Source organism: Rattus norvegicus, chromosome 7, assembly GCF_036323735.1.
Source record: "Rattus norvegicus strain BN/NHsdMcwi chromosome 7, GRCr8, whole genome shotgun sequence".
NCBI lineage: Eukaryota > Metazoa > Chordata > Mammalia > Rodentia > Muridae > Rattus > Rattus norvegicus.
Window position 1 is genome coordinate 109,863,188 of NC_086025.1, and position 25,680 is coordinate 109,888,867.

General features: G+C 48.2%; 1 protein-coding gene, 1 long non-coding RNA gene and 1 other non-coding gene across 8 annotated transcripts in view; 1 reads left to right on the top strand and 2 right to left on the bottom strand.

Moving 5' to 3' along the window:
• Nucleotides 1-7,783, bottom strand: part of LOC120093816 (uncharacterized) — a 15,285-nt gene extending 7,502 nt beyond the window's left edge. For all 3 annotated transcript variants that reach the window (XR_010053854.1, XR_005487515.2, XR_010053855.1), the window contains exons 1-5: nt 1,909-7,783; nt 1,376-1,601; nt 1,119-1,182; nt 947-1,031; nt 129-610 (exon numbers count right to left, since the gene is read on the bottom strand). This is a non-coding gene — a long non-coding RNA (uncharacterized LOC120093816). The remainder of the gene's footprint in view (nt 1-128; nt 611-946; nt 1,032-1,118; nt 1,183-1,375; nt 1,602-1,908) is intronic.
• On the top strand, nt 607-24,958 carry Spatc1 (spermatogenesis and centriole associated 1). Of its 4 annotated transcripts, XM_039079242.2 has the most exons (6): nt 607-1,493; nt 16,334-16,377; nt 16,850-16,981; nt 17,373-17,578; nt 17,697-17,836; nt 24,549-24,958. In XM_039079242.2, the coding sequence occupies exons 1-6, from the start codon at nt 1,362-1,364 to the stop codon at nt 24,876-24,878; spliced, it is 984 nt and encodes a 327-aa protein (XP_038935170.1). In that variant the 5' UTR covers nt 607-1,361; the 3' UTR covers nt 24,879-24,958. The 4 variants fall into 4 exon arrangements, with proteins under 4 accessions (XP_038935170.1, XP_038935167.1, NP_001108498.1 ...); XM_039079239.2 differs by having other exon boundaries at nt 607-1,142; nt 16,334-16,981; nt 17,468-17,578; NM_001115026.1 differs by having other exon boundaries at nt 1,278-1,551; nt 16,334-16,981; nt 17,468-17,578; nt 24,549-24,957.
• On the bottom strand, nt 22,522-22,602 carry Trnal-aag12 (transfer RNA leucine (anticodon AAG) 12). The gene has a single exon. It is a non-coding gene; the product is annotated as a tRNA-Leu (tRNA).
• Nucleotides 24,959-25,680: the final 722 nt, after the last annotated feature.

Here is a 25,680-nt window from a genome sequence, read left to right on the forward strand (position 1 = left end):
GGAGCATTGTGAGGTCCAGATAGAACACCCAACTTAGACTGACCCCAGCCCTGACTGATCTCCTCTTCCTCAGCTCCGCTCTCTACCAGAGTCTGCCCACTGGAATCTGGTCAAAAACTGGACTTTACCTTCCTCTCCCTGACCCATGGAGAGCTTTGAGAGAAGTTGACCACAGAGCCAGTGGAGGTCTTGAGGATTAGGTTCCATTGACTCCCAAGATCAGGCCCATGGCACTCTTTCTAGATAGCTCTAGAAGAAGGGCATGTCAGGAGGACTCAGTCCTCATCTCTTGAAGCCAGGTGAGGAGGACTCGCTCCAGTTCTTGTTCGGAAGTCGTAGCGGAGGAACACAGCGACTTGTGCATCTTCGGTTGAACGCCGCTCCTCCTCTGGGAGAAGGTTGCCTTCTACCAAATGGACTTCTTCAGGAGGATGGAATGGGTACTTGCTTAGCCGGCCAGATCAGCCAAGTTGACTCAACCCTGGCGATCGTAGAGTGACAGATGGTGCTGCTGGATCACCACCATGTCTTATTTTAGATCCTTGAGAGAATGGAACTCCGGAAGATTCAAGGACCCGAGGAGAAGAGATCAGGTGCAAAGGAAGAGTCACTACAGATGGGAGTAAAGGGTCGGTGTCAGAAATGGAAACTCCTGAGCTGTGGGAGCCTGGTCTTGGCTAAAGGAGACTGTCAGCCAGTAGCTAGGGAAGGAATAGAGCACTTGTGACTAGAAGAAATTATGGGCCAATTTCCTGGCACCCAAGACAGAGCTTCCTCAGGAGATAGCTAACAGATGAAGTCCAGGCATGCCAATGTCGAAAGGAAAGGGCACCCAGCCCAGGAAGGCAGAATAATGAATATTCACCAACAAGTATCTGATCAACAAATGTCTGTGCCAAGTTGCACCCCTCGTTGTAGTCTGAGGTACTCTAGGAAGGTACAATACCTACGCTCGCTGGCGACCATCCTTTGGAAGGCACCGAGGGGCCAACTGCACGGCCACGAGGCAAGTGATGTGGTATAGGACTCATCTAAAAGGGAAGTCCAGGGGCAACAATCAGCTTGAGGTAAAGACCACATAGCAGAAGATGCAACAGCGACATTAAAAATGGCCAGACCTTGTCAGGACACTTCAGGCTGAGGTAAGGCAACACACAGGCCTGGAGGCGCAGAGAGCTGAGCCTGTTAGAGCAGAGGGCAAAGAGGAGGGCATAGTCTCTGACCTCACAATACCCAGAGCCCACTGGGCCAGGCTTGCAGACTCTGGTGCCCTTTTCCAGCCCGGGCAAGGCCCCGGGCCCTGGGCAGCCTCCGGGTGCAGTGCCCTCCCTTGGGCTGCACCCTTTCCTCTTCCCTGGGGCATGTCTCTACTTACAAATTATGAGGGGCTTCGGCATCAGATTGAGAGGCTGGTGCGGGAAAATGAAGAACTGAAGAAGCTGGTTCGGCTCATCCGGGAGAATCACGAGCTCAAATCTGCGATCAAGACTCAGGCAGGTGGCCTTGGCATCGGCGGGCTTTGTGAGGCAGCCGCAGGCCCTTCCCAACAGGGTAACTATAAGAGGCCTGGGTATAAGGACAGTGGGGAGGGACAGCTGGAGCTGCACAGAGGGAGGAAGGGGCAGTATGCTGTGATCTGAGGAAATTATGGAGAAGGGGCTTAGACAGTAACAAACAGAGGACACTGGCCTCAACAGGGGGAAACAGGAGGAGAACATAGGCCCATTGGATGAAAGGGAAACCTAAGCCCTTTATTAGTCATCCCACAGGAGCTTCCTCACCACATTCCCCTCAGCCTAACCTCTAAGCAGCATCATAGTCTAAAAACTGCCCAGCTCTGGAGTCCAAATCTTCTCCCCGCCCCATCCAACAAGCTACCAACCCTCAGTCTCTACATCCCTATCCTACCTCCCTTGCCTTCAGCCTTTCCCAAGTCCCACCATCCGCACGGGATCTTCCTCTCCGTTTTCTGATAGCCAGAAGGAATCCAGATGCCGAGGAGAGAAACCAGGACCTAAAGTTGAGATTTAGGATTTGTTAGCCCCCAGGGGCTAGAGATATCCAAATCAGAGTGAGAGAAGAGAACCCGCAAGGTTGTAAGTGTTCACAGAAACGTAGTTGAACTGACGACCCTTGCTGAGCCCAGGGATGAGGTGAGAGGGAGGTGACATTCAGACACCAAGGGATGACAGAGGCTACAAAGCCAAGTATAGAGATAGAAAGGGAGTACAGAAAAGGTGGAGAGCTGTGAGCAAGGAGGGGTCAGCATGGAGGATACCAGGGGGAGAGCTTCCGGGGGTGTAACATTCCCAAGGCATGACTATAGACACTGACTGATACAGATCCTAAGGTGTACTCAAAGGAGGAAACACTAACATATTATTAATATGTTTATTATATTAACATATAATATAATTAATATATTTATAATAGCTCCCTCTCTACACAAGCCTTCCTGTCCTAGAGGTTGTGTCCTTTCCCACCCGTGATTTTCGATGTGTGCTTATAGCCTATCCACCCCACAGTGACCCGCCCTCTGTCACAGACCTTCATCTTACCCTCCCTGCTTGTCCTCTCCCTCTGTTCCCAATGAGGCATGAAATCTCTCTTATCTAAGAGGAGGACTTTGCTCTGCCTGTTTAGACCTTCTTCAATTTGGCAACGACCCCAGCAATACTGTTCTGGAAAGGTTATGAGTAACATCCTAAGTGCTTTCTCCACCTCTGCGTGGCATTTGGGAATAATAACCCTCACTGAGTCTCTCTCTCTGAGCTCCCAAGCCAAGCTGGTTATCTACCTCCTGACTCATGTTAATCACTGCGACTCCCAGGCTCAGGTTCTGGCTTTAAGCCCTGCCCCTCCACCCTCGGGCAACCCACCTACTGCACCACTCCAGCCCTACAAGTGAAAATAGCTTTCCAGGATCCTGGAGGCCTAATTAATCCCTGGAAATAGTCTCTCCCGGGGGTCGGGGCTGGAAGTGCAGTCGGTTGCTTAGCATGCATGAAGTCCCAGGTTTATCCCTAACCATAAAACTGGGTATGATTGCACAAGCCCCGAGCAGAGAGATCAGAAATTCAAAGTCATTCTCACTACACAGAGATGTCAAGACCGGCCTAGATTACACAAGACACTGTCTCAAAAAGAAAAGAAAGTTCAGGGGCTGGGGATTTAGCTCAGTGGTAGAGCGCTTACCTAGGAAGCGCAAGGCCCTGGGTTCGGTCCCCAGCTCGGGGGGGGGGGGGGGGGGGGAAGAACCAAAAGAAAGTTCAGCAGTTAATCTGTAACTAGACTAACTTCTGGTTGAGAACTTGAACCCTTGGACTGAGAGGTTGACATCCTTCCGGGTGGTGTACGTTCCTCAGCCTGCTCCTTTCTGGCTGGGTTTCCTACCAGTGAGCCTGGCTGTAGCGGACACGCTCCATTTCCCTAGCCATGCCCATAAGCATTGGTGCACCTCCAGTTTTAAATGTATCATTAGTAACTAAGGAAACAGGATGAAAACAAGAACCGACGAAAAAAATGGGGCAGGGGTGGATCTCTGTGAGTTCAAGGCCACCTTGGTCTACAGGGGGAGCTCTAGAACAGCCAGGGCTACACAAAGAAACCTGTCTCAAAACAAAACAAAACAAAACAACAAACCACACACACAACAACAACAGCAACAACAGCAACAAAACCCAGTCAGGTTGACAAAACAATACACACAGAAGAGGGGCAGCATTTAAGAAGCTCCGTAGTCTAGCAAGCTAGGTGCTAGCTTCCTACTTCACACCTTAGGTCTTACTCCTTTCAATTCATCTTTTAAGTGCGTACTTGTGTATGAGTCTGTATGTGAAGGCATGTGCATGCCACGGCACGCGTGCCGGTCAGAGACAACCTCAGGTGCTGGGCTTCATCTTCATCTTGTTTGAGTCAGGGTTCCTCTTGTTTCTGCCACTGCACTGTATACTCACTCGGGGCTACCCAGTCCGTGGCTTACAGGCTCTGTCTTTTTATAGACACGTGCCGTCATGTCTGGCTTTTACACAGGTTCTCGTGACCCAAATCAGGTCTTCATGCTTGTATTCAGTGCTTCTATGCATTGAGCCTTCTCCCCTGGCCCTTGTGATTTTGAGACAGGTTCTTAGTATTTAGGCTAGCCTGGTCTTGAACTCAGTATGTAGCCCAGGTTGGCCTCAAAGTGATTATCTCTCTGTCAGCCTCCAGAGTGCAGAATGCATGCAACTGTATCTGGCTTTTAGGTTTATATTTTAAATCCTTGGGCCTGGAGAAATGGTTCAGTAGTTGACAGCCTCGTACTCTTGCAGAGGTCCTGGGTTTGACTCCCAGCACCCACATGGCAGCTTACAACCATTTGTAACTCCAGTTCTCGACACTCCCTTCTGGTATCCTCGAGCACCAGGCACTGATGTCATGCACAGACACACACGCAGACAAAACACTCATACACATAAAATTAATAAAATTTAAAAAAAAGAAAGCCTTGGAGTATTTCATCTCTTTATGGAGGAGTTCAGACAGCCAGTAATGAAGCCAGGGAGCAACATTCTAAGTAGAAAGCATAGTGTGGACAAAGACCTGGTCTTAGTGCCACGGGAGCGAGAACTAGACAGAAGCGTAAGAGTGTGTGTGGTACCCAAGGGCCTGAAGTGATGAATGGATGTGGGGTACGTGGTGTTGGCATGTGCAACTAAAGTACATGGTGTGCATGTGAGTACATACGTGTGTGACCATGTGTGGAGAACACACATGAGCTTGGGAGAACATAGCATGTACTCTCTGAGGAGAGTATGTTGTAAATATGTATTACTTCCATGTGGCTGTTTAAAAAAATGTGTGAGTTGCTGTGTTATGCGTGGATGCATGTTATGCGTGGATGTATGTGCTGTGGGAGCTTGTGTGGATGCTATGTATCTGACAGTGCTGTGGTTCCTGTATATTGAATGTTCATGTTAGGGGTCAGGGAGAGGTCAGCTTGGGTCAGATCACAACCAACTGTGAATATTAAGAGGCTAAGGACTTGCTCTTAAAAGCCATAGGCCGAGGCTTGTGATTTCTAACAGGAAGTAGCCACATTTGTGCCCAGAAAGATCGTTCCAGCTCCTGGGAGGAAGCACAACAGTTTGGGGTGGGGGAAGGGGGCATGAAGACGCTTCTAGTCACTCAGGTGGGAGACCATAGCACGAACTGCAAGCGGACAGGAACCCATTCCAGTGTAGTGAGAAAGATAAATCCTGACCACTGGATGTAAAGGGTGATAAATAGCAGGGCGTTGGTGGCACACACCTTTCATCCCAGCATTCAGGAGGCAAAGGCAGGCAGGTCTCTGAGATCGAGCGCAGCCTGGTCTATAGAGTGAGTCCCAGGACAGCCAGGGCTGCAGAGAAACCCTGTTTCAAAATAAAATAAAATAAAATAAAATAAAATAAAATAAAATAAAATAAAATAAAATAAGAAAAAGAAGTGATAAATACAGCATCAGGAGTATATCTGACTGACAGGACAAGGGGGCTGCCTGATGGTGCCAGGTCTCAAGATGCACAGTCTGCCACCATCAGGACCAGTCAAGGTGGATCCTTCCCATTTACCTCAGTGGCTCTAATTCCCATGTTCCACTGTGCTCTGTCACCCTTCTTATTACAACAGATTATTTCTTTTCTTTTCTTTCTTTTGGATTTTTGGCTTTTGATACAGTGTTTCATGTAGCCCAAGCAAAGTTTGAACTCCCGACTCCCCTGCCTCTGCCTCTCAGGCGCTGGGATAACAGATGATTCCCACAGCCTGTTTCTGTGACTAGCTTTTATCACGAGGTCAGTCTTCATTTGCTCTCATGGACTCAGGCTTTAATTTCTCCTTCTAACACCACCTTGTTCCTTTAAGCTCTGGTCAGGGCTCTGATGTAACTGAATTCAGAAGGAATACAGAAGGAAATTTCGTTGGGGAGATATGAACATGTCTTTTTTTTTTGGTTCTTTTTTTTTTCGGAGCTGGGGACCGAACCCAGGGCCTTGTGCTTCCTAGGCAAGCGCTCTACCGCTGAGCTAAATCCCCAACCCCATGAACATGTCTTAAACACATGGGCTGTAGGTACTCAAAAATCATGTATACCAGGCCCACTGTGGTACAGGACCAAGACCAGATGGTAAGAAAAATGGGTAGTGGTTGGGGCCACTGGACTTAGCTCTTCCTAAGGGATCACATCCTAGCCCAACACTCTAGGAAGTACAATAATCCTAAATTTAAATATACTCTTCTAGGTCACTACAAAGACTTATTTATCAGAGTAAGAAAGACCATTGTCTAAGCGTTCAACCTCTCTGACACACAATATGTGGGCTTCCATTTGAGTTCCTGCCCACTTCTCTGAGAACGTTAAAGGTGATCCTGGAAAAGGGAAATACATTGGAGGACATCATCCTCCAGGGTAAGACATCCGCAGAGAGAGTTTTGGATACTGGGCAACAGGAGCCCTGAAAGCACAGAGAGGAGGTCAGGGCTAGAAAAGATTCAAAGACTGATGATAATTGAAGCCACTAGAGGGGTTCAGAACACCTGGGTCAGCCAGGTGACGGTGTGACACGCCTTAATCCCAGCACTAGGGAGGCAGAGGCAGGCAAGCCTGGTCTACAGAATGAGTTCCACATCGAGCTACACACAGAGAAAAAACAATAAAACAAAACAAAACAAAAACAAAAAAATAACATCCCCGTTGGACTGGAGAGATGGCTCAGAGGTTAAGAGCACCGGCTGCTCTTCCAGAGGACCTGGGTTCAATTCCCAGCAACCACATGGTGGCTCACAGCTGTCTATAACTCCAGTTTCAGGGGCTCTGACACCCTCCCACACACATACACACAGAGAAAACAGCAATGACATAAAAGAAAAAACTAAGAAGAGCTCCTTGGAGAGTACACAGTAGCAAGAGACTGGCAAGGACAAGTGAGAACAGGCAGAAACAAGCTGGTAAGGACATGACAGGACGCAAAGGAAATGACAGGAGTTTACGATCTTGGCGGCCAAGAGAATTTCAAAGGAAGTGACGTGACGTCAGCCAGGCGCAGGCTCACTCAGCAGCTGAGCGAGAAAAGTGCACAATCTTTCCACAGCCTTCCGTGAACAATGACTTGGTATCCATGACTTCAATAGAAGAGATTTCAACCTCAGTGAGAGAGTCTGACCAGAGTGAGGAAAGAGCAGGGGCAGTGGGCTGGCTCAGTGGAAAATGGTGCTTGCTGCCAAGCCTGATATTCAATTCCTAGACCCCACCCTGTGCTGGCAGAGAACTGACTTCCACACACCCACTGTGATATGAATGTGTGCTTGTGTGCAGACACAAGGGCAAAAATACTTTTTTTTTTTTTGAAGACAGTTTTCCTGTGTATCCTTGACTGTGCTGGAACTCACGCTGGAGAGCAGGCTAGCCTCGAACTCAAACTCACAGAGCTCCACCTGCCTCTGCCTCTCGAAGGCTGAGATTAAAGGTGTGTGCCATTACCACCTTGTTAAAGTTGGAAAAAATAGACAGCAGTGACTTTTTAGTTCAAGAAGTTTGACTTTGAGATTTGATTGCTTTTCTCATTGCTGTGGCAAGACCAACTTGAGGTAAAAGGGCTTATTTTGGGCTGGAGAGATGGCTCAGTGGTTAAGAACACCCGACTGTTCTTCCAGAGGTCATGAGTTCAATTCCCAGCAACCACATGGTGGCTCACAACCATCTGTAAAGAGATCCGATGCCCTTTTCTGGTGTATCTGAAGACAGCTACAGTGTACTTATATATAATAAATAAAATAAATCTTTAAAAAAAAAAAAGGGCTTATTTTACCTTGCAGTTTGAGAGGTTTTACTGCCCATTGTGGTAAGGGTAAGGATATAAGTCACTTGTGTCTGCAGAGAGGCCTACACACTGGTACTCAACTAGCTCTCTCCTTGTTATTCAGTCTGGGGTCCCAGGCCACCGGATAGGTTAATCCACCCAGCTACTCGACCTTTGAAAGCCCTCACAGACAAATTAAAAGTTAGGTTGTCTTTTGTCGTTCGGTTGGATTCCATATTGAGACGGTTACTCCTGTGGTCCAAGCTGGCGCCAAGTGTGCTGTGTAGCTGAGAATTGGCTTTGAGCTCCTGACACCCTGTCCCCCACTTCCCAAGTGCTAGGGTTACAGATGTGAGAAACGGTGCCCTCTAGGACGCTCCAGGCATTTCTTAATGCAATCAAGTTGACTACAGAAATTGGGAGACAGAGCAGTAGCCAGGGAGAGGAAAGGAGTTTCTATTCAAGATGGCAGAGGCTTGAATTTGTTTGTGTTTGGAAGGAGCCAGGGGAGACTGCACAAAGTTTAAAGGGAGCTCTGAGGGAAGAGCGAAGGGAAGAGCGCGTGTGAAGGCTGGGTGAGGAGGGAGCTGTGGGAGCTTCAGGCTCACTGAATGAATTTCTCCGTGATAATTTCTCCTCGAGCAAGGGTAGAGTCAGACATGGCGATAGACACCTTTAATCCAAGCACTCTGAGGGCAGAGACAGCCAGAGCTCTGTAAACTTGTGACTATCTGGGTCTGCACAGTGAGTTCCAGGCCAGCCGAGATTATACTGTGAAAGTCTGTTTAAAAAACAATCAGGGGGGCTTTGATTTAGCTCAGTGGTAGAGCGCTTACCTAGGAAGCGCAAGGCCCTGGGTTCGGTCCCCAGCTCCGGAAAAAAAAAGAACCAAAAAACAAAACAAAACAAAACAAAACAAAACAAAAAAAATCAGGGATGGAGAGGTGGTGGCTCAGCAGTTAAGAGCACTTGGTTCCTCTTCCGGAAGACCCGGGTTCAACTCCCAGCACCCACATAGCTTCGTGCAACTGCCTGTAACTCCAGATCCAGCCGTTCCGATAGCCTCATGCAGACAAGCACGCAGGCAAAACACCAGTAAAATAAAAATTTAGAAATCAAACAGAAAACAAGAGTAAGGGGGAGGGGGGAAGAAAAGGTCTGAAATAAAGATGGGGTGAGAAACTGAGAAGGGAATCTAGAAGTACTGTTTGTGTACACAGTGTGCTAAGTTGTACTAAACAGTACCAGTCACTTGTGAGATTTCCAAAGACCTTAGCCAGCACCTTATGTCTTTTCTTGGATTAGTAACTGAGGCTGGCATGAAGTACACTTTGATGGTTTAGCAAGAATGTAGTTTCATAGTAGGCTGTACTGGCTGAGAGGAAGGGTAGATTGGGAGGACAAAGAAAGCCTTCCCAGTGAGATACAGCTGCCAAGAGCTTTCAGGCCTTAGCTCACACACAGGGAACGGAATTAGGGCAAACACAGGCTCAGACCTCTTGCTCCCGAGAACTCTGGGCCATGCTCACACCAGGCTGTCTCTGTGAGACAGAGACAAATGGGTGCAGGACTGTTAGAACAGCAAAGAGAGTAAAACTGAGAGCCGAGAGCTCAAGACTACAAGAGTAGCTGACAACTGGCCCCTCTTCCCAACAGCGGGACCCAGCTTCTCCACACAGAAATTAGCGCCCAGAATCCAGGCACCATGGTACCTGCCAACACTCCCAATACAAAAGATATGGAGGCAGGAGGATTATGAGTACTAGGACAGACTGGGCTACACAGCAAGGCTCTCGTTCAGAGAGAGAAGGCAGGTGGGGGAGAGGTGACAGCTGGCCCAAGTGGCACAGGCTGACAAGGACAGACAGTGATTGGCATGGGACTGACCATAGAAGTAAAAGGGCTAAGAAATCTGAGCCATTTTGTTTTTGTCACCTAATGCTCCACCCTTTTCTTCCTGGGCTCTCTAGCCTTACCTGCGTGCCACCTGCCAGCTCGGACGATGCTTCCTCCCCCCATCTCAGAACTTTAACCTATTCACAAGACCAGTCTCTAACCTGAAACTTGTGTGTTCTTGGATCACAAACCAGTTCCTCCTAAGTCTACTCTCAGACTCCCCACAAACACTGTCCCATACCAGATCCCCAACCTAGGACCCTGTTCTAGAGAACCTCTTGTCCTTGAGGCTCTCCCTCAGGACTAGGACTCCTCTCCCCTCAGGATTCTACCTTGTTACTTTCTATCTCAGGATCCTTTTCTAGGAATATCCTCCCTTCAGCACCCTCCTTCCCTTCAGCACCCTCCTTCCCTTCAGCGCCCTCCTCCCCTCAGGACCTTCCTCCACTCAGGACCTCCCTCCCCTCAGGATCTATCTCCTCGCAGGTCTCCCTTTCCTCAGGTCTCTCCCCTTCTGTCTTCCTTCCCTGAGGACCTTCCTTTCAGCCACCCCCCTTGTAGAAAACCCTATTTGAAAGTCTTAGCTAAGTTTTACCACCTCCTTCTTCCCAATACCCTTTCTACTCAGCCGCTAACCTCCTCATGTCAGGACCTCTGCCAGCGCTGTGACTACTGGGTGTCCCTCTAAGACTTGGCAGGCCCTCTGAGCCCTCCACAGCCTGGTCAGTCTGGACTGGGGAAAGTCACCAACAAGTAGAGGAGTGGTGGTCCCTAGCCCAGAGATGGAGCTGCCAGGCAGGGGCGAGTGAGAGAGCAGAGGAGTAAGGTAGGTGGGGAGACCTAGGACATGAGATCCGGGGAGGCCAACAGCTTTCAAAGAGTTACACGTGGCAAGCTGCCATCATAAACCCCCAGAGGTTTGCTTTTCTTTTCAACCCCATGGTCTGAAGTAACAAACTCGTCTTTCCTAATTCTAGATGATTAAGATAAACATACACCTGGGGCTGGAGAGATGGCTCAGTGGTTAAAAGCACTGGCTGCTCTTCCAGAGGTCCTGAGTTCAATTCCCAGCTACCACGTGGTGGCTCACAACCATCTGTAATGAGACCTGATGCCCTCTTCTGTCATGTAGGCATACGTGTAAATAGAGCAGTCATATACTTAAATAAATTAATAAATCTTTTTAAAGTTAAGTATGCACCCACTGATGAAATTTCTCATGTCTCTTTTTTTATCCCCACCCACCCCCAACATTTCTCATTTCTATAGGGTTCTAATATGGTTCCAGAACCTAGCAAGCTTTTGAATTTACAATCCTTAATTGCCTACATTCAAACTGTAGCAAAGGGCTGAAGCATCAAAGGCTTGTACGTGTTTCATTAGAATCCAAAGTGCAGGGCTGGCGCGTCTTAAAGGTGGGTTAGGCGGTACATTTCCCATTAGTGGGAGAACTCCATCCGCAAATGATGGCCTGCCCTCTCACTAGAGTTCCTCGAGCTCAAGCTGCTGTCTCCCGAGGCTGCTGCTGATCTCAGTGACTCTGATGAATGTCAAACCCTATGGATGCCATGTCTGTGCTGGCCTTGCAATGTGACAAGGGTCTGTGCCTGCTGAGCCTGTCCTGCCATACTATGGGCACTCAATTGTCTGAGCCATAAATGTCTACCCTGAGTGCCTGTGGCCCTGATGCATCCTCTTCTATAGTAATAGTATAAAGATATAATTCACACTGACCACCCAGTTCAAACTTTTTAAAAATAATTATTTAGTTTACGTATATAAGTACACGGTAGCTGTCTTCAGATGCACCAGAGGAGAGCGTCGGCTGTGAGCCACAATATGGTTGCTGAACTCAGGACCTCTCTGGAAGGGCAGTCAACGCTCTTAACCCGCTGAGCCATCTCTAGAGCCCCAAGTTCAAACGTTTAAAGTATACAAGTTAATAACTTTAAATCTATTTACTTATGTGTTCAAACATTGGCACAGACAACTTTAGAACACTTCGTCCCTAAAAAGAAAGTTCGGTCCTTTATCGAGGGCGCGCCGCCTTCCGGGCACTCCCTGAGTGCTCGCAAATGGCGTTCACCTGTTCTAGACCGCCTGCATAAACAGGATCATGCTTTCACTCGGTAACGCTTTCAAGGTTTGTTACAGGGTTTATGACCGAAAAACATTTTGTTTACGCTCCAGTCTGCAGACATTTAGTATTGAGTTGTTTCTTTTTTAAAGCTCTTATGAATAATAGTGCTACAAGCATTTGTGTACAAGTTGGGGATTTTTGGTGATCGAGGCTCCGCGGTCTCACGTGTAATAGGCAAGTTATGGCCCTAGGCCTGTGTACAAGTATCTATGCGTGGGCATGCGGCTTTGTTCTTGCTTGATCTACTCAAAAGACAAAAGAAACAGAACTGAGAAAAAAATGCACTAAAAACAGACTTCTCTCTATCTTCTTTTTTTTTTTTAATCTCACACTTATTTACTTGAAGAGGCATACATGTGGAAGTCAAAGAATAGATTGTGAGAGGCAGTTCCACCCTCCCACCCGTGGGCACCAGGGATTGGAGTCAGATCGTGATGCTTGCCTGTAAGCACGTTTACCTCTTTGAGCTATCTTGTTGGTGCCAAAAATCGATTCCTCTAGTTGGCATTTTGAAATAAATAGCTAACAGGTATCTCCAAGCTCCTTGTGTAGTTTCTTTTGCTCTGGAGCCCCCTTGAGACTATTCTCAAAGGTGTTTTTTATTTATTCGCTTGTACGGCTGTTTTGCCCGAGTGCATGATTACCACAAGCATACCTGGTGACCTCACAAGTCCCAAGAGGGCTTTGGATCCTCTGGATTGACGTGAGCCGCCATGTGGACGCTTGGAAGCTGCAAGAGTGTCCAATGCTCTCAACCGCTGAGCCACATCTCTCCAGCCCCGAGACTTCATTCCTGGGAACTCAGATGGGTGCGCCAAGCACGGTATTTCCAAAGGGAATTCTTTAACCTTTTTGCTAATTAACCTTTTAGGTATCAATTAACCTTTTTCTTGAAATTCTCATTGAAATGCAAATAGAAAAACTATTTTTATTATAATTTGAACCCCATTGCTGTTTTTTTTTTAATGGCTGTAATTGCGTTTATTAGCTTGACAAGGCAGATGTGAATATTTTCTGTGACAAAATGGTGACAAAATATATCAGCCACATATCGGCCACATATCAGCCGGCACACATTAGATGCCACAAGGAAATAAGAACTAACAATTTTAGAAACATTAGGCATGTTCTTCCCTGAAGCTACTGGTGTGGGAAAGGCAGGAGATGGGGACAGGAGGCGTGCTGTATCCTTGCGTTGCTCAGCCCCCACCATGCATGTGGCCTGTCCTGACAGTGCAGCTCCTGACTACCTTTATCTTGCACCCTGAAGAGCATACAGGGCACTGGCAGTCCATGTATTTCCAGGTCCTGAGGTGCACCCCATTGCTGTTTTTACGTTCCTCTTCCGTTTTCACAAAGGCACGTGTTCACGTATATACATTTTATATTAGATAAATGCATTATTCTGTGTGGGATACAGTATTGCATATACGCTTACTTCTTTTTGTTCAGGAGAGGGCACACATGCCATGGCATGCATGTGGAGGTCACAGGACAACTTACAAGGAGTTGATTCTCCCCTTCTACCTCGTGGGCCCCAGGGGTTAAAGTAAGGTGGTCTGGCTTGGCAGTGAGCACCTTTACTAGCCAAACTGTCTCGCCAGTCTTCAATAATCATGGCGGGGAGGGAGAAGAAAAGTCAAAATTTGCGTATTGAAAATAGTGAAAACACACACACACAAATCCCAGTAATAAGTACTGCTAATTGACTTATTTAATCAAAGTCCAGATTTAGTCATTTTTTTAAAAGATTTATTCATTTATTCTATATAAGTACACTGTAGCTGTCTTCAGATACACCAGAAGAGGGCATCGGATCTCATTACAGATGGTCGTGAGCCACCATGTGGTTGCTGGGAATTGAACTCAGGACCTCTGGAAGAGCAGTCAGTGCTCTTAACCTCTGAGCCATCTCTACAGCCCTCATTATTTTTTTATTACATTCTTACAGTCCATTGCGTCCTTCAGTACTGATCCTTGATTGGATCGATATTTGATTCTTTTGCTTTCTGTCTGCTCTTCTTCTATAGCAGGTGCTCAGTTCTGGAGGACCATAGGTCTTCTGTTCAGGCTCTTTTCCCACACATTCCTCGAGCCCGCTCTGCCGCTTGACTGCCCTTTTGGCCCAGTGGGGCGGCCTCACGCTGGTATCTCCTGTTTGACCACTGTCTAGCGTCTAGTGGTTTTTTTTTTTTTTTTTTTTTTTGTGACTTTCACACTAAAATGATAGCCTGAGCAGTCACAGCAGAAGCCAGGTGGCTTGTCCCCTTTCAGGACATTCTTGCCAACCCACCAGCCCATGACTTGTATAAAACACATAGGTAGAGACGGTCTCCAAGGTGATGAGATCTTCCAACCGTGTGATGGATTATTAGCAGTTCATATTTCTTTCTGCATCTCCATTCTTTATAATAATCATGTACTGTTTAATAAAAATAAAATAGAATATTTCAAGGACTACTGGGTAGTGCAGTAATAGAATATTTACCACACATGCTTGATGCCCTGGGTTCAATCACCAGCATCACAAAAAAATAATAATTTAAGGGCATATTCAGTGCTAGCAAGATGGTGTGGAGGTTAAGATCTCAGACTCCTCTGACTAGAACCTAAATTTGGTTCCCAGTACCCACGCCTCGCAGCTCACGATTAATCACCTGTAACTTCAGCTCCAGAAGATCTGAAGCCTCTGATGTCCATGGGAACCTGTGCGTGCACATCCACACCACCACCACCACACACATACATGCATGCATGCATGCATACATGCATCATACATACATACATACATACATACATACATGAAATAAAAGTGTTTTAGTTTCCAGGGACTAAACCACTACCCAAAGACTATACATGGACTGACCCTGGGCTCCAACCTCATAGCCTAGTAAGAGCACTAGTGGAAGGGGAAGCCCTTGGTTCTGCCAAGACTGAGCCCCCAGTGAGCGTGATTGTTGGGGGGACGACAAGGGGGGAGGATGGGGAGGGGAACACCCATATAGAAGGGGAGGAGTACGGGTTAGGGGGATGTTGTCCCAGAAACCGGGAAGGGGAATAATAATCGAAATGTAAATAAGAAATACTCAAGTTAATAAAGATTAAAAAAAAGAAATAAAAGTGTTTTGAGATAAGATTTCTCTGTATAGTTCTGACTGTCCTGGAACTTGCTCTGTAGACCAGGCTGTTGAACACCGGCCCCTGCTTCCCAGTGCTGGGATTAAAAGCGAGTGCCGGGGCTGGGGATTTAGCTCAGTGGTAGAGCGCTTACCTAGGAAGCGCAAGGCCCTGGGTTCGGTCCCCAGCTCCGAAAAAAAAAAAAAAGAACCAAAAAAAAAAAAAAAAAAAAGCGAGTGCCACTAAGCCCAGCTGTGAAAATCTTTTTAAAAGGGTAGGTTCCAAAGTAGTTTTTTTAAATGAGTTGTTTGGCTTTAAATATTTTTTTAACTTTAGATGTATGAGTGTTTTGCCTCCGTATGTCTGTGCACCCCACATAATACGGTGCCCTCAGAACCCAGAAGGGGACATTGGATCCCCTGGAACTGGTGTTATAAACAGTTGTGACCTGCCACGAAGGTATTGGGAATCAAACTGATGTTCTCTAGGAGAGCACCCAGTGCTCTCAACCACTGAGCCATCTCTCTAGCTCACTAAAATCAGGTTTTTTTTTTAAAATTACATTGTACAGTTACACAAACTCTTCCTGTACTCTGCCCCTTGCAGCAGTCGTGTCTCCAAAGGATTTCCCTCCCAAAAGCCATAAGAGAAATCTGCTCCAGAAATCAAGAAGAGTATGATCTCTGCCTCATTCCGCTAAAGGGGTCCAAAAATAGCCAGCAATGATTCTGGGCCTCCGAGTGATGGCTGTGTCCAACTAGCTGTCAAGAACCAGCACCCCTACTCTGGTATACTATGTGTGGCCCCAGGCCACACGAGGCTCTCACAAGCTGACCCTTGAAGGTCCTACCAGTGGGTGGTACATGTGTCTCAACAAGGTTGAGGCCAGACTCTCTCCTCCCAGCCAAAAGCAGAGGGCCAGGTCAGCTGTCTGGGAGTTGCAACCACTAGGAGCCGCCCTTCTCCTGGGTGTGGGGTTGGCAGCTCAGAGACGTGGAGAGAGGCAGAAGAGAGGCTAGAACATCCTATGGATTGAAGGGCAAGTAAGAGTCTGGGAGTTCTGACTAGAGAATTGCAAGCCTCGTGCAGGGACTGAGAGAAGAGAGGCAGGCCTATATCCAGAGCTCTCTAAAGTAGCACAGAATGCTCTCTGAATGCCTCTGGCTACCCCACAGATGCCCTCCTCCAGCCCACCTAAGGAATGATGCTCAACGAGTGTAGGTCAAACCAGTCAGCTCAACAGACAGACAGACAGACAGACAGACAGACAGACAGACACCTTGGCCAGATGTGCTCATGAGTGCCTCTCACTTGCATCTAAAGAGGCGTAACTGGGGTCTCAGTGGTCTTTCTGTATCCACAGGTGTTTTCCTGTCTCCATCTCCTGCAGCAGCAAAGGACCCCAGGGCAGAAGACATGGGGATGGTGACACTGGCACCTCTGGCTGACATGTTGAATACCCCACAGCTCAATCCTGCAGCAGGCTCCCTTGTGAACCCCCTAGCTGCTCCTCTCAACCCACTGCTATCTGGCCAATTGCCCTTGTCGCAAAACAACCAGTTTGCCAATTTTGTGCCATGCCCCATTAGCAACCAACTGACCAGTCCCATTGCACTTCCCCCGGGGGTCACCTTGGCCAGCTCTCTGGGTTTACCCTCTACTGGACCCCTGAATAGTCAAATGACCAGCCCCATGGCTGTTCCCCCGGGGACCACTCTGGCCAGTTCACTGGGTTTGAACTCAACTGGTTCCCTGACAACCAACAGCCGGTTGGTAGGCCCTCCGGCTGTATCTCAGAGTGGCCCCATCATGGCTCCCCTGGCAGGCACAGTGGCAGTCTCTCTGAGTAGCCCCCTGGTCTCCTCCACTGCCCCTCTAGGTGTTTCTCAGAACATACTGCCCAATCCCATAAACAACGTAGGGCTGTCAGAGGCGCCAAGGGTGCGGCTGACAGAGCCAACCCGAGGAAACCTCTCTGGAACCTCAGCAGGACCAGCTCCCGCCTCCAAAGGTAATTGGGCTCCCTGGATAGGCCGATTCCTGCTCCCAGCCTGCCTCGCTCTAACCCTTCCTCTCATTTCCACCCATCCTCATCCCAGTCACCAGTGAGCACCCTCAGCTGACCCAGGACTCAGAACCCCTCGACATGTTTGTGGGTGCACCCCTCTAGACCACCACCCCTATGAGTACCATGGCCACATCCAGTCCCACAGCAAATTTTTATGCCACCTTGGATACTTGAACTCAAACTGGTGTTTCTCAGGGACAAATGCACTTTTGTCCGAAGCTCCCCAGCAAGCTCTCCTCCTTGCACAGTTCCCAACTCTGCTCCAACTCCTGCCCTCCAAGCTGCTGAAAACATTCCCCCTTCAAGAAACTCCCACTCCAACTCCCCCCTCCAGGGTGCACCAATTCCCTACCCGACCTGTGCTCAATCCCCATTCTCCTCCACACAACCTCCCCTTCCCGCCCTGCACCTCATCCTCTTCGGCTTCAGTCAATGATGCCCGAGGTTCACGCGTGGCAGAACAGTCTCGGAAGAATGCCCCAGAGACGGAGCGGAAGGCGACCTCCCGAAAGTCTAACAAGTTACCTGACAGCTGCCGAGGTCAGTAACACTACAGAGGCTCACACTGAGTGTGATGCCTTGTCACATACCCGGACTGTTAACCACAGTCCCAACACTCCCTCCACGTATTGCTCAGCTGAGACTCTGTCATTCCCAGACTCAAAACAACTAGCCCGTGAGAGGCTAGTAGGGGAGATCGCCTTCCAGCTAGACCGAAGAATCCTGTCCAGCATCTTCCCAGAGCGTGTGCGTCTCTATGGCTTCACTGTCTCCAACATTCCAGAGAAGATCATCCAGGTGTGTGGCTGTCCATCTCCTACACGTTGCCAGAGGGGCCTTCATGGATGGGGCAGTGAGCTCAAGTCAGTACTGGAGGACCAGGCATTTAAGGGGACCCTGAGATGGAGCCCAGAGCTTGGTGCAAGCAGCTGTGAGGTGTCCAGAGCACCCAGTAATGGAAGCCCATGATCCAAGCTCTACAGACACTAGGAGAGAAGGGTTTCCTCCAATGGGCAGATAGCATTCCTCTTCTGTCTCATAAATGGTCTTTGGATTGGTAACACCAACCCCTGGGGGCTGAGCCAACAAAGGACCCCTGTGCAGAAGACATGGGGATGGTGGCACTGGGGATTCTATGGCCTTTTCCCTTCAGCATCCCAAGTGCCCACTGGAGACCACAGAGGACACAGATCCTAGAGCCCTCAGAGTACTGGAATGTGTCACTGTACCCATTCTTACGGGGCAGACAACAAGGGAGTAAGGACTGGGGGTATGGGTCTGCACTTGGCTGGATACCCAGAAGTGTGTTCAAAATTTGCCATGTGAGACAGAGCAAAGCCTATCCCTGCATCTAGGCCATTTGAGCTTTTCTTGGCTGGGGTGCGGGGAGGGGGGCTTTGGGGAGGGGCATGGCTTCCCCATGTTGCCAGCTGCTTATTCTGTTAGATCATCTTTGTGAACAAATTGTATATACCTGCCACCTGGGTCGGAATAACATCTGATTACACAGGCTGATTCTGAGCTTGCCTTTTCTAGACTAAAGTGTCCTTTCATTAGATGGCTTTAAAAAAAAAAAAGCAGGGTCTCACTGTGTAATTCTGGATGACCTGGAACTCACTTTCTAACCTTGTAGACCAGGCTGGCCTTGAACTCAACAGAGCTCTGCCTGCCTCTGCCTCCCAAGTGCTGGGATTAAAGGCGTGTGCGCCATCATGCCTGGTTTAGATGCTGCATTTTTAATGTGTTCAGAAAGGTCATTTGTATTGTCTCAATTCAGAAACCTTCCCCCAGCTGGGTGGTCTACAAAGTGAGGTCCAGGGCAGTGAGGGACTACACAGAGAAATTCAGTCTCGGGAAAAGAAAAAAGAAACCTTTCCCTAACAGAAATTCCTGAAACTATTTTGTATTCCTTAGTCAACATTTTCTCCTAATGGTTTAAAATTAGAGTTGTTTTTTTTTTAAAAACTCTCCTTAAAGATTTGTTTTTCTTTTATTGTGTGTGTGCGTGTATGGAAGGGTTGTCTATGGAGACCAGATTTCCTCAGTTGTGAGCTGCCTGGTGTGAGTGCTGAGAACCAAATTCTGATCCTCTGGGAAAGCAGCAAGTTCTCTTAACAGCTGAGCCTTCACTCCATCCCCTCAAGATTTTTTGTTTTGTTTTGTTTTGAGTCTTTGACTCTTCTGTAAGTGATCATGGTAGAAGTTATAAGGTGAGACATTTCCTCTCTCCAGCATGAAAACACCTGACTCCAGAGACCACCAAGATACAGATTACCAACTGCATCAGGTGACTCTAGGACTAGAGGGGCAGCCCCTGGGACTGAGGGACAAGAGGAAAATGACAAGGAGACAGAGGATTGTGTGGACTCGAGTATCAAAAACGAGTGCTTTTCTTTTGAGGGGCATGGCCTATCTGTGGAGATCTCAAAGCTTTGAGTTCAGTTGGTACAGCCTCTCAGAGCTCAGAGGCACCAGAGCAAGGAAGATGCCCAGTACTTGCTGGTATCCTCTTAGACTTGCATCTACGAGGGTTCTCTAGTCTGTCTGGGTCCAGCTCTCCTTGTCCATTTTGAAGGAGACTGTAAGAAGAGAAAAAGGAGAAGGTGTGTGTTATGATGGGCTAGGGTGTGGTGGTGTGTTGATTGTGCATGTGAATTGGGTTGAAACAAAGGAGTCTTTTGATTGCTGAACCCTTTAATAGCTGAACCTCAACATTTAGCCTCAGGAGGAAGAAGTGACAGAATAAGAGAATAGACGTTGGTACCTAGCTTTAGGAATGTAATCTAATGGTTTTCAGCAAGGCAGAGGGAATGGGGTAGAAGGGCATGTCCTACCAGAGCCAAGGGAGGCATGCTCGAACTGGCCAGAGTACCTTCATTCACGTTTATTCTATATGACAACAACGTTCCTGGATTTTTAGAGGAAAATCATCAGTCACAAATGCAACCAAAGAGGGCCCAGTGATGTAGCAACAGAGACCAAGGGTAGTTGGTATTATAAAGTCACCTAGCAAAGGATGACCTTAAACTTCTGATCCTCCTGCCTCTACCTACAAGTGCTGGGATTAGAGGAGTTCTATCATAAAGACTTTGATAAGTCTTTATGAGAGGCTGGACCTCATCTTATCACAGCATGCTTGTCATTCTTCCCAGGAGTCCGAATCATGTCTTTCAGACTCAGTGTCTCCTTTTACTTCTATGAGCAGTGACCCAGAGACTCTCCTTCCTCTTGGGGACAGCTCCACTGAAACCCACCCAGAGACAAAGTGACCTCTTGCAGCTAGGCTGATACCCAGCCATATCCCTCTATGGAGTCTTCCAGGCCAACTCATGTGGTCACATTTGGAAATCATAAATTTACCCCCTGGCTTCAAGGGTCCCCACCCCCTGGCTGGGCCTTTGGTTGAGTCTCACCTACAACTGATTCCAGTCCTCCTGACTTTTCCCACTTTCAGTGTATCTGTTTTTCTATTCCCAGTGTCAATGGTTGGAATCCCTAAATTCGACCCAGACCTGCTAAAACTAGTCAAACCTGCCATTGTCCTTACAAACCACTTGCAGCCCAAGGCTGCATAGGTTTAGTGGGTTGAAATTTAATGGAGATTTTTGTTTGATGAGGACCCTAACTTTTTTTCCCCACTGAATCTAGCTGTCTTGTTTTATCAGATTGTGCAGTTACACTATCTTTTGGCTTGAGTTGGTGTCATTGTTTTGGGTTGTTTGGTTTTTCTTTTTTTTTTTTTTTTTTTGGTTTTGTTTTTTCTCACTGTGTAACCCTGGCTTGCCAAGGGCTTGCTACATAGCCCAGGTTGCCCTAACACTTAGTGATCCTTCTACCTCTGCCTCCTGATTACATAGATCACAGGCACATAGTATTGTCTGGTGCCACAGTGTCTCTTTTGCTATGTTTCATCTGTATTTCTATAATGGGGTGCTAGTGGTGGGGTAGAAGTTTAAGTGCCTGAAGAGTCCAGAGGCATTGGATCCCTAAGCTGGAGTTACAGGCAGTTGTGAACCATTGCACAGCATGGGAGTTAAATTTTGGTCCTCTGCAAGAACAGGTACACGCCTTTCGTGGCTGAACGTCTCTCCAGCCCAGTTATGCTGTCATTTATACCCAACTAAAAGTGGGTCACAGCACTATGTTCTTATTCTTCCTCAGTTGTGAAGAATTTTTTGGAGTATGTCTGGAGTACCTTTCCTCTTAGCACCCTAATCCTAGGGGCCTTGTGTCCAGCCGTGTCCATGTGAGACTGACTAGGACCATGTAGGGTAGCACCGTATGGGTTCCTGAGAATGACTTCACTTTTACATACTCATTTGGTATCCAAGTTACTTGAGGATCCAAGCCCTCTCAGGCATTCTCATAACCTGTGTATCAACTTGATTTTTCTTGGTAGCAATCTTATTGTTTATCTAGGCAGTTCTATTTGATCTACCCTTTTGATAAGTCTTTTAAGCCTCAAACCTATGATCCTCCTGCTTCAATCTCCTGAGGGTGCCCAGCTCCTATGTCCTTTTATATTTATATATTTTGATTGTGGAGACAAGGTCTTAAGTAGCCCAGCTGGCCTGGAACTCAGACTAGTCCCAAAACTTGCTGTGATCGCCCTCCCTCTTCCTCCTGAGAGGTGGGATGACAAGCAGGCACCGCTGTGCTCAGAGGATAAGAGAACGAATGATTCGTTTTATTTACTTACCTGAGACAAAGCCTTCATGTGTTTCCCTCCCTAGTTGGACTCATACTATGTAGCCCAGGCTAGCCTTGAACTTAACTCAATGTTCCTGTCTCAGTCTCAGGCATTAGCCACCATGCCCAGATATTTTAAAATATTGGGCTGGAAAGACGGCTCTATGGTTAAGCACATGTACTGCTCTTCCAGAGAACCCAAGTTCAATTCCCAGAATCCGTATCTGGTGACTCACATCCAGCTCCAAGGCTTCCAAACCTGGACTGGGTGGGACCCTGCATTCGTGTGTTCATACTCACAGACTGACACATAACATTTTTAAACTGTTTTTAATTTTTGAATCAAGAAATTAAATATATTTCATAAAAAAAATCTGATATACGGAAACTGATACATGAAAACCAAAATCAGTGCCTTCATGTAGCTCAGCTGATAGAAGTGCTTGCCGGACAGCACTACATAGGCCAGATGTGGTGCTACCCGCCTTCAATCCCAGAATGCTGGTGTCTTAGGGTGCCACTGCTGTGAGCAGACACCATGACCAAGGCAACTTTTTTTTTTCTTTTTTCTTTTTTCTTTTTTTTTCGGAGCTGGGGACCGAACCCAGGGCCTTGCGCTTGCTAGGCAAGCACTCTATCACTGAGCTAGATCCCCAACCCTAGGTTACATCTTTCTACTCAGATCTTTTTCACTTTTATTTTAAATTATGTATAGTGTGTCTGCATGTGGATCAGTGTGTGTGAATGTAGGCACTCTTTTTTTTTTTTTTTTTTTTTTTTTTTTGGTTCTTTTTTTTCGGAGCTGGGGACCGAACCCAGGGCCTTGTGCTTCTTAGGCAAGCGCTCTACCACTGAGCTAAATCCCCAACCCCGAATGTAGGCACTCTTAAGGTCAGCGGTGTCACATTCCCCTGGAGCTGTGGGTCTGCGTTTCTCCCTGCCCTGTGCATGCTGGGCAAATGGAAAACTAGACTGTGTTTGCCCAGCGCCTCCTGTCGCTGTCAGGTGCAGTGATCCAGTGCAGTTCTGAAATGCAGCCTAGGGTGTGGGAGGCCAAAGCTGGGGTTTCCTGACTCCTGGGGATCCAGTCACAGCTGGAAAACCATACGGAGGAGTCAAGAACAAAGGGTTTGGGGTCCACGGGCCTGCATTGAAGTGCCCAGGATGGGAACTCCCAAATTCCTGGACATCCAGGAGCTGCTGGGTCAGAGAGAGTTGGGCAGGCTGAGGACAAGCCTGGAGCCAGGGGAATGGGGACTCCATCTTAGTTAGCTCTTCGACGAAAGTCCTTAGCTTGGTGGAGGTTGTCTGAGAGCACAGAGGGGCCTTCAGCCAGAGGCTGTTCTTGAAGAGGCAGCCCTTGGTTCCAGACTGGTTGTTCATCGTGGTAATTTGGTCCATACTACCTCCTTAGAGTGAACCAGAGATTAAATACCTTTTGCAGGAAGAACGTGTGGGAAGGGAAGCTTATTGGCTAAACCCTCAGGGCCTCTAGAATACCTCATGAGCATGGAGAACTCTGTTCTCGGTTATGTGACTGTGACTGATTGTGGATTGTGGTCACATGTTCAAGGCCAAGAATCTAGTGGGGAACAGGGAGACACCTACTGTCTCAGGCGGGTGCCTGGGTGCCAGGGTCTCAGACCCACTCAACCTTACCAAGTTTCCTGGCACCATCCCACATGGGGCTGGAGTTGGAGATTACCCTGACATAGGTGCTGGGAACCAAAGTTGGTCCTCCTCATCCTCTCTTCCCTCCTCCTCCTCTCTCCCTTCCTCTACCCCCTCCTCCTCCTCCTCCTCCTCTTCCTCCTTTCCTGGCGCTTGGTGTCAAACCCAGGGCCTTGCGCAAAGACCAATATTCTACCAAGCCTCAATTCTTTGCTCATCAGATCACACAGGCCACCTTTCCTGTATCTATCTGACAAGAGCACTAGTCTTCTCGTTGTGCTCCTACATACCGGACAGACTTGCTTTTTTAGACAAAGCACCCAGGGTGCTTGGTTGCAGACAACCAATGTAAATAGGTAAGGCTTTATTATGATATTGAGGTCCTCAGCTCCAGGGAGGACACAAAATTGGGTTTGCCATACAGCCCAGAAAAATAACACACCAAGGGACTTCCCCAGTGGATACACAAGGGGTACCAGTCTCAAGACAGCAGACAGATCCAGGTACCCCCAGTTAAGTACAGCTGTCTCTGAAGAACCAGTGCTATACCCATGGTGCTCCCCAGAGACCTACCCACCTTCTATGTGGAAATGCCTCTTCCCACATGGAAGTCCCACCGGCTGTCAGCATCTACTTGCGTGGCAGAAATGTAAGTACCTTGACTACACAGGGGCCTTGGGGAAGGTGCCGTTCAGGGAGACCTTCCTGTCCTGTTAGAACAGCGTCTGCCATTCCGGGTTAAGAGCTGTTCATTAACTCTTGGGAAAGCATGCAGACTCTGGGGTCAGGCAACCTGGGAGTATGAAGAACTCCCTGTGCATCAATACTGGAAGCCACATTCCCTGCCCTTCCATCCCTGGTGGCTTCAAGCTAGTCCCATATATCTGGTGGAAGGACAAAACAATGGAACACATGTCTCTAGAAGCTTCGGGAAGCCTCTGGGCCTGCCTGAGTTGGGTTTGGGGGAGCCTTGACTTTAGGCTCAGCCCTCTGGACCGCCCTTTTGGGCACCACAGCTTCTCTTGCCTTGGCGTCCTCTTAGCAATACTTAAAGAGATTCCTTCCCTTGGCCTCTCTTGCTCCTGTTTTTCCTGACTGCCTGTGTGCCAGAGTGGTGTGGGAGGTCCCTGATGGCCACTCTCCCCAACAGGCCTCCCTAAACCCCAGTAGCCACAAGTTGGATGAGGACCTATGCCAGACACTCACACAGCGTTATGTGAGCATCATGAACAGGCTGCAGAGCCTAGGCTACAATGGACGGGTGCATCCAGCACTGACAGAGCAGCTGGTGAACGCATATGGCATCTTGCGTGAGAGGCCTGAGCTGGCAGCATCTGAAGGTGGTACCTACAGTGTGGACTTCTTGCAGCGTGTGCTGGTGGAGACTGTGCACCCCAGCATGCTCACCGACGCCCTCCTGCTGCTCTCCTGCCTCAACCAGCTGTCCCATGATGATGGCAAGCCTATGTTCATCTGGTAACACCGGTGCCCGGCTGGCCCAGGCTCACTTCGCCCTGCAGGCCATTATGCATGGCCATTAAAGTTTCCCACAGACACTGATCACTGGGCCCACGCCACACCTTCCGGCTCCTGTAGGGTGCCTCACCAGATCCCTTCAGTTTTGCCAACCCTGAAGGGCCACATTCACCTTACAGCCCTCTGGCGAGACAGACCTCTCAGACACTGTCTTCCTAAAGGGATTGAATGGAAGGCCCCAAATCCCCTTTTCACTCGGTAATGAAAGCAGAAGTTATGGGAGTTGGAGCAAAAAAAAAAAAAAAAAAAAAAAAAAGAAAGAAAGAAAAGAAAAGAGGGAATTGGAGCAGAACAAGGAAGAATGAGAGGGGACTTTCCTGTCCTTAGCAGAGACCAGGGGTTGGGGAGCTTCAAGGCTTTGGGGCAGGACAGTAGAGGTAAGAGAGCCAGATGCCACCTCATCGGAACCTGGGCAGGGGAGCCGAAGGGATGGCAGCCCCAGGTCTGGGAAAAGGATGGGTTCTATCTGAGCGTGGCAGGCCAGAGCTGACCAGAGAATGAAAAACATGGGTTGGGGGGATAGGGCAAGGGATTGTGTGTGGGGTGGGGTGGGACCAAGAGCAGGGGACATCAATGGGGATGTAAAATGAATAAATAAATAAATGAAAAAGAACATGGGTTGGAAAAAGGGAAATTGGGGCCCAGAGGGGGTGTTAGAATCGATGCATAGGCTGAGATTGGAAACGTGTTTCCGGAAGAGTGGAGACCAAAATGGGGTTGGTTCATAAGAAGGGTAGTGTGGGGCT